General features: G+C 36.0%; 1 protein-coding gene across 3 annotated transcripts in view; it reads left to right on the top strand.

Moving 5' to 3' along the window:
* THEMIS (thymocyte selection associated) overlaps positions 1–12039 on the top strand; it is a 230696-nt gene that overhangs the window by 86213 nt on the left and 132444 nt on the right. For 2 of the 3 annotated variants that reach the window (XM_017879648.1, XM_017879653.1), the window contains one exon: positions 8252–8710. The exons of the other annotated variant lie outside the window; for it this stretch is intronic. In XM_017879648.1, coding sequence (XP_017735137.1) covers positions 8252–8710 — 459 coding nt within the window. The remainder of the gene's footprint in view (positions 1–8251; positions 8711–12039) is intronic. 3 annotated transcript variants of the gene reach the window in all.

Raw genomic sequence — 12039 nt, 5'->3', positions numbered from 1 at the left:
ATATTCATCTATTAACAACTATATTTGTGAAAAATATTCTAAAGTATGGGGTTTATTTGGGGTTCAGTATTAAATGAGACAAGTAGGATTCAAATGAAGTGTCTATAGTAAAGTTTTTGATATTGTTTAAAACATTTTATCTCTCTCTATATCAAGTTAAAAGGTCAGAATTTTAAAAGCAGCTGTTTCAGTCCAGTGAGAATGAGTGATTTTAATTTTATTTTAAATTTGTTAATTTTTTTCAGAATCTATGTAAATATATGCATATATATATCTATATACATACTACACACACATACATTCAGAGAAACACAAACACACAAATAAAAATTTAGGCTGGGTTCCTTGGTGTGTTTCAGTGCTTTGATTTAACAATTTTCTCATTTATAAAGTAGGGAAAACATTAATAGTATTTATCTCACAAAATTCTTCAGAGGATCAAATAAATTAAATGAGGAGATTAGCTCACTACAGACCATGGCACATAACATGTACTCAATAACAGTGTTAACATTGTTTTTCTCATTATTATAATCTTTTAAAAATTTGGAGGAACTCCTCTTTTCATGAGCCCCAGCATGGGTAGGCCTTGAATATTCTCATTGCAGCTCTATTCTCATTATTAGGAAGTAACTTCCTTCTGGCATTTTGTAGTAGTTGTTCTATTATTCTTAGTTTTTGATAATGTGGTAAGTTTTCATCATTTTCTGTCATTTTTGGTGTCTTTTTGTGTATACTTTATATTGGAAGGTCAGGGACGGCCATGTCCAGGGCTGCTAGACAGCCAGCATTTAAACCCCTCTTAATCAAACACAAACCTTGGAAAACCCCAATTTGTTTATCTTCAGTGTCTAAAGTGATCAACAATAGCAGCTCCAAACGCTGTAATTTTTCCTGGAAGCGACTGTCTGGGCCGATCTCTGAATAGCTTTGAGGCAGTTCCATAGGAGTTACCTGCACGAGATCCCCGAATGCTCTGAAGAAATTCATCTCAGAGCTATTCAGGAATTCCTGCGGACCAGGTACCAGGTCAGAGCTTCCAGAGACGACTGTCAGGGGCCAGTGGGCTCCTTTCCAAGTCAAATCCACTGGGATAGTGGTGGGTTAGCCAGTTCAGGAGCCCACTGCCAATTTTAGGTGGGATTTTCAAATTCATGCTATTGAAATTAGTTTTTATTGCCTAGTAATATGGAACCAAAATAGTGTGCTTAGAGAGAAAATGTTCCTTCTTCTTATGCTGGTGAATTTAGAATAACAAAAATTCAATTTTCTTTATTGTGCAAATCAAAATCTATTTAAATCCTAAGCCCTGATATTCATTTAATACTTATGGTTACATCGGGAAATTATACCTTTTCCTAATTTGAATTTAATGTAAACTGATTTGTAATTGTTTTGTATAACCATGAGTAACAGATTTTTTGAACACTGCATGGTAAAAATCAGCAAATATGTCAGACAAAGCACAATGTTACAAGGAAACACCACAGCATATGTTGACAGTTATAGAAGAATTGCTGCTGTTTTCACCCTTCACACCAGAATAATTTTTTCAGTATTTACCTCCCATGTGTAGAGAGAGAAACATATGGGGCTTTACATAATCATGAGCATAAACAGGTGGCTACTTAGGTACATTTAATTTGCAGGCAACATCAATACTGAACAACACAATCAGCTCCACATGGCTCCCAAACTCTTTCTACTAATATTCCATTAACAAAATTAAGATCATTAAAATAGAGGGAGGGTATAGTACTCCCTTAGTTGGCTTCAGCTCCCTTTCAGAGTCATGGATAAAACACATTTTCAAAAATGCCTTGGCATTTTGCTGTTTCCTTTGTTCAAGGGAACTTCAGTAACTGTGTGTAATGTATACTTTGTGAATAACAACAAGCAGCATAATATTTGCATTTAAAATGTGCTTACATCTTTTATTCTCCCTATAATCTGCTCATTATGGGCATAAAATTATGATGGTTAAATTCTAAGTAATTTATCAAAGCATGGGGTCAGACAAGCTCCTCAAAGCAACCTGGAAATATTTCTCCAAAGGCAGTCCACCTAAAGAGGTCACCTGAAGCTCATTTCCATATTCAAACATGCTGGTGAAATCTGTGGAAATTATCATTGCTGGAAATTTTTGCTCAATCTGTGCCAGATGCTGAGCTGTGAATTCCATATATTTTGTTATCTCGATTTTGATCCAGACTAGAATATCTCGTTTGTCCTCGTTGGCATTGAACTTCCATAGGTACTAATTTTTCTGACCTTATAACCATCCTACAATGGCTTAGAATCCAAGAGTAAAGGCAAATGAGGAGATTTAATAAACACTATGTTTTTAATCATTTGGTGCTTACTAGGTGTTAAGTACTATCTAATCATGTTACCTGTGTTAGCTTATTTAATCACCACAATGACTTTATGTGGTAAGTGATAGAATTTTTCTCATTTTATGAAAAAGGAAATTGTAGCCATGAGACTTTGAATCCTGAAGTTTACACATGAAGGAAGGGACTGAGGCCAGAATTAAAACCCAGGCTAATAGGAATTGGAAAGCCATAATCTTAACCACCCCACTCTAGTTGTGTTCCCTTTATCCTGAAACTTCTACACTGCCAAAAGCACCTAGGGCCAGGAATCCTGAAAATTCTACTACCTAAAATCACCTAGGGCTAGGAACAGCAAATATGTGGTATTCTGAAGATCTTCTTAACAATGCTTTGTGAGAGGTTTGGGGGTGCCTAAGGTCTGTGGAGTTTCTTTCTAGCCCTGATACTTCTATGTGTCTTCTCAAAACCCGAGGAGCAGTGCTCTGCAGAACTAATGAGCATCCAGGGAGCTGTGTTGCCAGCAAGGTTATGAAAAATAACAATTTCTCACATTCTCTCTCCTCATCCTAGGTCTAAGAGGAAGTTTTAACATGAACAAGTGTGTGTATGATGTGTGGCAAATTTATTAATAAGCTATGATTATAATAAAGCTTTAGGCCTAGATATCAGATTATATCATTTGATCTTAAGAGCTAACATTATTAATATGTTATTTGTTAAGCATCCCAAATGTGTTAGGTTTTGCAGTCATTCCTTTCAAGGAGATTAAATGTTACTGGGAAAATTTGTTTTCCCCATGCAATGGTTGAACCAAAGAGGTAAAAATGAATTGAAAGATTTTATGATATATTCTTTTACCTCTGCAGGTAAAATAAATATGAAAAACTATTAATAGCTATTGCAGACAGCTTCAATTCAATTATTATCATTATTACTATTTTTATTTTGAGATGGAGTCTCACTCTGTTGCCCAGGCTAGAATGCAGTGACATGATCTCAGCTCACTGCAACCTTTGTCTCCTAGGTTCAAGCAATTCTCCTGCCTCAGCCTCCCTAGCAGCTGGGAATACAGGCACTCACCACAACACCCAGCTATTTGTTTTTTTTTTTTTTTTTGTATTTTTAGTGGAGACAGGGTTTCACCATGTTGGCCAGGCTGGCCTCGAACTCTTGACCTCAAATTATTTGCCCACCTTGGTCTCCCAAAGTGCTGGGATTACAGGCGAGACCCACCACGCCCGGCCCCAAATCAATTATTAATGTAAAGACATTTGAACATAAGCATTCTATAGTTTCACTTAGTTTCCCTCAACATTTTAAGAAACTTCATCACCATGTTTGACATATGTTCTGCCCTCCCAAATACTCAGTTAAATTACTGTGTATCATTTCTTTATCACAAACTTTGACTTCCCCCACACTGCTTATTTCTGCTCTTGAAGACTCTTCTATGAAAACGGTTGGAGTCACTCATTAGTTGATGATGTTCAATGATCTATAATTGACACCAAAATCTGGAGACTCTTCTCAGTTCAGGCATTGTTATTTTATATTCCAATACTTTGAGGGTTTTGAACGTTTTGCTTTGATGGATTTGTGGAATATACCGACCTGAACATCCTTGTTATTATATATTTGTCATATATAATTCTCATTTCACATGTTTCTGTGGCTTTTCTATCATCGTGTTACATTCCCAAGACAATTTTTAGGCTGGTATATTCTACAAATGTATCTTTTTCAAGACTACCCCAAATCCAGTGTTTCCGTTAGAAGTTCTAGCTCAAGTATCTCTATTCATCTTTAGATTGAAATGGTGTGCATGAAATAACCCATCAAAGCCTTCAAAGTAGGACGAGGAGATCGTTATTGTTTTTCTCACACTGTGGCATCTGAGGAAGGCTGATCCATGTAAAGAGAGGGCTGGCTGGTAAGACCTATAAACATGTTCTTCTCATGAGCAATGTCCTTGTAAGTCATACATGCAACAGGGAGGCAAGCCTGGGTTGTGGCAGGATGCAAAACTTGGATGTCAAAGTTCAGATTGAGATTCCAGAGCTATGACTACCAGTTGTAAAAATTGCAACTATTTTCATATCACCCTATAGTAATAATATTTCTTTCATTGTCCTCAAAAGATTATTGTAAGGATAAATGATGCATATGAGGCCGGGCGTGGTGGCTCACACCTGTAATCCCAGCACTCTGGGAGGCCGAGACGGGCTGATCACGAGGTCAGGAGATAGAGACCATCCTGGCTAACATGGTGAAACCCCGTCTCTACTAAAAATACAAAAAATTAGCCGGGTGCGGTGGCGGGTGCCTGTAGTCCCAGCTACTCAGGAGGCTGAGGCAGGAGAATGGCGTGAACCTGGGAGGCGGAGCTTGCAGTGAGCCAAGATTGCGCCACTGCACTCCAGCCTGGGGCACAGAGCAAGACTCCTCAAAAAAAAAAAAAAAAAAAAAAAAAAAAAAAAAAAAAAATGATGCATATGAAAAAGTTTTCAAACTTGTAAATTTCTAAACAAATTTCAATTGTTATAATTACTGTTAATAGCAACTGCAAATCATTAAAAATGGGTTAAAAATATAAACTCCCTCAAAACCTAAGATTCAAGGAAAAGACTTGAAAGACTACATTCATTTATTAATTAATTTTTAACCACTCAATCTATTGCATTTCCCATGATTTTGTTAGTTAAGTGACATGTTTTTTAAGAGCAATGCCTCCTAATTCAAAAATAACAATAAAATTCCTTTTAAGAACTAACAGGCCAGGTGCAGTGGCTCACACCTGTAATCCCAGCACTTTGGGAGGCTGAGGGTGGCAGATTACCTGAGGTCAGGAGTTCAAGACCAGCCTGGCCAACATGGCTAAACCCTGTCTCTATTAAAAATACAAAAATTAACTGGGTATGGTGGTGCACACCTGTAATCCCAGCTACTCGGGAGGCTGAGGCAGAAGAATCGCTTGAACCTGGGAGGTGGAGGTTGCAGTGAGCTGAGATCGCGCCATTGCACTCCAGCCTGGGAGACAGAGCAAGACTCCATCTCAAAAAAAAAAAAAAAAAAGAGAGATTTGACAATCCAAGGTGGAAATAGACATCTATTTTCATCTGTTAACTTGTTTTATAAAGGTTGCATATTGGCTTATTTTAATAACTTGATTACTTAACTCTTGGAATGTGTCTTGTCTTTATTTGGAAGAATCACAAAGCATATTTTTCCCAGTATAAAACTATTGTACACTTTGAGAAAAAAATGAAAAAAAATTAGTCACATTTAGATCTAATCAGTCCCAATGGTGCTTTAGTTTATATTTAACTTTCTTCATTGTGAAACTGAAGTTCCAATATGGCATCATATTAAGACAACGACAACAACATGCCCTAGTTTTGTGGCTTTCAATGGCTGTTTTTAAAAAGAATTATTTGGATTGGCTGCAATAGCATATGAAGAGATAAGTTAATCAAATATTTTTCCTATATTGTGCCACTTTAGTATGCTAAACTGTGTACTTCATCATCTTTTAAGGAAAAGCACACAGATTCACAGACACATTGTTCTTGCAATAGAGACATCCAGCAAGACAGCTCGGAATAGCGTGATTAACTGAAATAATGGTGGCCCTTAGGGTTTTAGTCTTTTCCTACTTCATAATATTTTAGGTGTGTTATTACCTTAGGTGAGCTCTATTCCCCAAGAAAGATGACGCCAAATTAATTCTCTGTGACTTATGTCATCGATACAGCTAGGATAAAAATAAAACTATGTGTCTCTATCCTTTATGAGATTTTAGGTAAGTATTTTTTTTTAAACTTATTTCACAAAAACTGCTGAATTTTCTATACCCTGATAATGATTGTGGACTCTTAGAAATAAATCTTCACACACAGACAAATGAGATTAAACACACTCAGGCACAGACACACACACAAATTCATTTACTGTGGTGAATTCAAGAACACTATTTTATTGAATTCTCCCTGATACAAGATGTAATAAAATGAGAAATTCCTTCAAAGTAAATGTGTCTTTCCCTTACTTCAGTCAAGCATACCATGCAGTGAATGAACACTTCCATTTCTAAGGTTTTAGGATAGGTTGCATTTGCTACCTTGCTCATTCCTGCCCACATTGCATCAGTCACGGTTTTGCAGGAAGTTTATGTCTAAAAATCACCAAAATTCCTTTTGTTTGTATGAGTAAAAACGACTTCAAAATAACGGATTAAAATAATCTTTGAACAGTAACCAAAATATACAAAATGACACTATAATCTGGCTAAAATGATTTGATATATAGATGAATTTCATTGGAATACACTTGTTGATGAAATAATAAAAGATTTTTTGAACTGTATAATTTTACTAAGTTTTTAAAAATACACTATCTTCTTAGAGCATGCTAGTATACAATATTCTTAATTACTTTTGGTTAAGAAAGCAATTAACTAATTTCTGCTTTGTTCTCATTTTCTCTGGATTTTATTAAAGTCTATTCAATAAATGCATTTCTGAAAGTGATACAAAGCAGATGTGCCCATAAAATAAAAATAAAATAAATCAAATGGAACCACTTAGACATACATTATACAAAAAGCTATATCTTAAGCAGTAAAATTTTATAGTAGTAGTTGGTTATCCTGATAGAGAAAACATTTTAAATACTGAAATTGGTGAAATAGATATCAATGAAATAGTGAAAATAGTGCAATTTTCTAATGGAAAAATTAGAGAAGTAATGAGAGAAAATGAGAAGATCAATTGAAATATAGTCAAGAGCAGTCAGTCCAGAACAACTACAGAACCTGGTGTTTTCAAGGAGGGTTATGTGATGTAGTATGTTGCGATTTATTAATGTGTGTTTTCCACAAGGGTTTTATAATCAAAGTAATTTGGGAAATTCTGCATCTCATATTCTTCTCTTGAGAGTCACAGTGTATTTAAAGTTTCTAAGAAGTCTTACATTATTTGGACCTGTGTAGATACTTTTCACTGTGGTAAAATACACGTAACATGAACTTTACCATTTTAAAGTGTACAGTTTAGTGGCTTTAAGTACATTTGGAATATTGTGCAACCATCACTGCTATCTATCTAGTCCAAGCTATATAGCTTTATTTTATTTTATTTTATTTTATTTTATTTTATTTTTTGAGAGACAGAGTCTCACTCTGTTGCCTAGGCTGGAGTGCAGTGGAGTGATCGTGGCTCACTACAACCACTACAACCTCCTGAGCTCAATCAATCCTCTCACCTCAGCCTCCCAAGTAACTGGGACTAAAGGTGCATGCCACTATGCCCAGCTAATTTTTGTATTTTTTGTAGAGATGGGATTTCTCCATGTTGCCGAGGTTGGTCTCAAACTCCTGGCCTCAAGTGATCCTCCCACCTCAGCCTCCCAAAGTGCTGGGATTACAGGCCCAGATATATAGTTTTTTAATCATTAATATGACTACAAATCCATTCCCTTTGGGAATATCTTTTAATTTTAGTGTGTCTAGAGCATACATTCATAAAAAAGCTGACCAAATCCAATCTTCTCATTTTAAAAATAAAAAATTTAAAATACGACTGAGAAGTAAGATGTCTTGCTTGAGATCACAAAGTAGTTGGAACAGAGCCAGTGTCGTCCAGATTTCCCATTTCCAAGAACAGGGTCTTTTCTATTTCAAGGTATTTTCCCCTTATCTCCATTTGTATTGTCTGGTCTAATGACCTAGTGATCTATAAGCAATACTTCATAATTTTACCTAGAAGAACTCTGGATAAAAACAAGCATCTTTTATCTTTGAAAAGATATCACTTTAAAAACGTACACAGTATTTGTATTATAACTCTCTCATTGTGATTTTCTTGTGAGAGATTTCATTATAAGAAGTCTCTTTTTAATTCACATAATTCTGTTCTTAGGTCTTTTTAAGATCATGGCTGATAAAACTCCGTACCTTACTATGGAAGAAATCACAAGGACCATTCATATTGGACCAAGTAGACTAGGGCATCCTTGCTTCTATCATCAGAAGGATATAAAACTAGAGAACTTCATCATAGAGCAGGGTGAGCAAATCATGCTCAACTCAGTTGAAGAGATTGATGGAGAAATAATGGTGAGCTGTACAGTCGTAAGGAATCATCAAAATCACTCATTTAATTTGCCTTTGTCACAAGAAGGAGAATTCTACGAATGTGAAGATGAACGTATTTATACTCTAAAGGAGATTGTTGAATGGAAGATTCCTAAGAACAGAACAAGAACTGTAAAACTTACAGATTTTTCAAATAAGTGGGACTCAACGAATCCGTTTCCTAAAGACTTTTATGGTACCCTGATTCTCAAGCCTGTTTACGAAATTCAAGGTGTGATGAAATGTGAGTATCCACTGAGAATGGTGTTCTATGAGCATGAACATTGTGGAGTTTGGGAAAGAAAGGTTTTAAAGGCTGAAGAGTGAGAGTCTTTATTTCAACTATTAAGCCTCTGAGAGTTAGATTCCTCATCGACCAATAGGCAAACCATATATCCATTCCAAGGATCAAATTGAATAATGAATATACAAGTATATTGTAAATTGTACGGTACTATTCACATGTGAGGTGCTATAACTATCAGGAACAAACAGATCAAACTACTAATTTTTTTTTGTTACTGCCAGTTAAATATGACTAGAAAAAAGCTACTTTTAAAAGATAGAACATATTTAGTGAGAATGAGGCTTTCTTGTGTGGAGGTGGTCAACAAAAGAAGCAAATATGGAAAGTTTCCTTAATGCGTCCCTTACTTCTATTTTTCTGACAGTCTTTTTTTTTTTGTTCCATCCATCCATTATTGACTATAAATCTCTACTATCCCAGAGCTCCTCTGTCTTAAGGGAAAATGATATGATAAATTAATTCACATATAGGCATGGTGGGTGTTTTTTTTTTTTTTTTTTTTTTTTTTTTTTTTTGAGACGGAGTCTTGCTTTGTTGCCAGGCTGTAGTGCAGTGATTCTCCTGCCTTAGCCTCCCGAGTAGCTGGGACTACAGGTGCCCGCCACCACGTTCAGCTAATTTTTTTGTATTTTTAGTAGAGACAGGGTTTCATCATGTTAGCCAGGATGGTCTCGATCTCTTGACCTTGTGATTAACCCACCTTGGCCTCCCAAAGTGCTGGGATTACAGGTGTGAGCCACCACACCTGGCCCAGCGTGTTTTAATATGCAATCTTCATAGAATTATTTGCATTTTGAAATAGGAATATCTGGAGAGAGCATTGTTACTTCAAAGGTGTTAATACCTTGAGTTTTCAGGATTATGACACATGAGTAGGACGGATAATAAAGAGTTCTGGACTTGGAGTCCTAGATTCTAACTCTGGGTCAATAACTTAATAGGTGTTGGTTTTCAGTGCACCATTTAGACTCCCTGTTTATGCAAAGAAAATGGTGATACTCTTTTGCCTACCTTTTAAAGTAGTGTCGAGAGAGAAATTAAGGTTTTATTAAGGTACTATTATACTATACAGTTGAGAACAAAAAACAGTATGTAAAAATATTTGTTCAAAAGGTCCTCCTTAGGTATCTTTTAAAATCTGTTTTCTCTGGACTCATTAATATTGTTGGCCACATACAATTATTGAAAAATCAATATAAATCTTTTGGCAAGTATTAGAATTGTGTCCTAAATTCTGTCACAAACAAATATTTAATCAGAAATTAATCAATTCAATTTGAACTGAAGGTATAGGCAAGGAATTCCACTTAATGAATGCTAAAATTGAATATTTTTAGTATTACAAAAATTTGAGGTAATGGCAAATTGTAGACCCCACATTAATGTTCTGTTAGCAATCCCTAAATGTGCAGTTGAGATGAGTAATTGAGATTTCTTTGATTTTCATAAATAATAGTGTTTTCCCATTTTAAAATGTGTTACTTTCTAAAACTATTGGCATCTCCTGCCTATCGCATAGTTACAAATGAGGGTAAACCTACAATCTAAACAGCACATGGATAAAGTGGTTACAACATTTAATAAATTGGGAAGCAAGAAAGGCTACTCTGCGGAAATGGCATTTAAATGAAGCATCAAAGGATGCACAGGAGGTAATCAGGCAAAAAAGAAGGGGACAAGGTTGGAGAATTCAAGCAGTGGTATAGGGGCAGCAGGTGAGCAAGGGAAGAGAGCGCTAGTGTAGCTGGTGTGAGAAAAAAACAGAGGGCAGGTTGAAACAAATATGAACACATGCAATGGGGAGTGGAATCAATCATGGAGGGTCTTGAAGTATACACTAAGAGGCTAAAATGTGTCATAAGGGCAAATCAGTAAAGGGCTTTAAGCAGGGAAAGACAAGAACAGAGGAGAGTGGTGAGAGGCCAGTTGAGTGCCAGGGTACAGGAAATTTATACAACAGAGACAACAGTGGGAAAGACAGAGAATCATAGTTGGGCTTTATGGGTATTTAAGAAGTACAATGAGCAAAATGTGAAGGTCTGTTGGAAGGGGAAAGACGCCAAACTTCTTCCCAGCCACCTGTCTTGATGCACTGGATGGAAGTGCAGTCTATTGAATGTCATCATCAGAAGCTCAGGGGATATTTACATATTTGTTTAGGTAGGACTTAACTGTGAATTTATATTAACCAAGACCCAGAAGAAAACCCTTGGTTGAAATAATACTGTTTACAAATTGTTTTAGTCTAATTCCCAATATTTAATGCTATTTAAACTAAATTCTCATTTTAATTATAGTAGATATTTAATTTCATAGGGATTATTTTAAACATTAGTTCTTATTGTATAGCAATTTCAGGACAAAAACTTCATGAGACTGGATTGCATGTGTATTGACTGCAGAATATTTCCTGGAAATAGAGGATGGGTGTCTTATCACAAATACCTAATTTAAAATATTTTTATTGTTGTAGGCATTTTTGCTCTGAATATAAAATGTAGACCATGTTTTGAATCCATTGTGGTTTTGTTTTACATGATTCTTTCTTAAACGGAAGATTCAAACTTGCCTTGAGGTCAAGGAATGTTACTAAATTGCTTTCCACAGGCCTTGAGTGTCAGTCCAAACCCTTCTTGGCTAGAATGCTTCCTTTCCAAAGTGATAAGAAAAAGAGTAGGTGTGAGCAGGGAATTCGAAGCTTTACAGAAACCTTAGGGGAAAGAGCAAGATGAAAAATAGTGAGAACTACAGGGAGCCATGAAATACTGATTTGCTGAAAAGAGAACATAGCCGGGCTCGGTGGCTCAAGCCTGTAATCCCAGCACTTTGGGAGGCTGAGACGGGCGGATCACGAGGTCAGGAGATCGAGACCATCCTGGCTAACACGGTGAAACCCCGTCTCTACTAAAAAAATACAAAAAAACTAGCCGGGCGTGGTGGCAGGCGCCTGTAGTCCCGGCTATTGGGGAGGCTGAGGCAGGAGAATGGCGTAAACCCGGGAGGCGGAGCTTGCAGTGAGCTGAGATCCGGCCACTGCACTCCAGGCCGGGCGACAGAGTGAGACTCCGTCTCAAAAAAAAGAAAAAACAAAAAAAAAAAAAAAAAAAAAAAAAAAAAAAAAAAAAAAAAAAAAAGAACATAACAAATACATACAGATAAGAGAAAATATAAGATATTCTACTCCTATTACTAGTTTTTTATTATTAATGTGAAATTTTGAGTTTCATAAAAAATAAAAGTGTTTAAATAAAGTATTTGTTTCTGGA

The sequence above is a fragment of the Rhinopithecus bieti genome, unplaced genomic scaffold (assembly GCF_001698545.2).
Source record: "Rhinopithecus bieti isolate Rb0 unplaced genomic scaffold, ASM169854v2 scaffold_19, whole genome shotgun sequence".
Taxonomy (NCBI): domain Eukaryota; kingdom Metazoa; phylum Chordata; class Mammalia; order Primates; family Cercopithecidae; genus Rhinopithecus; species Rhinopithecus bieti.
The sequence above is the reverse complement of the archived record's forward strand: the minus strand, read 5'-3'. Positions and strand labels throughout refer to the sequence as shown.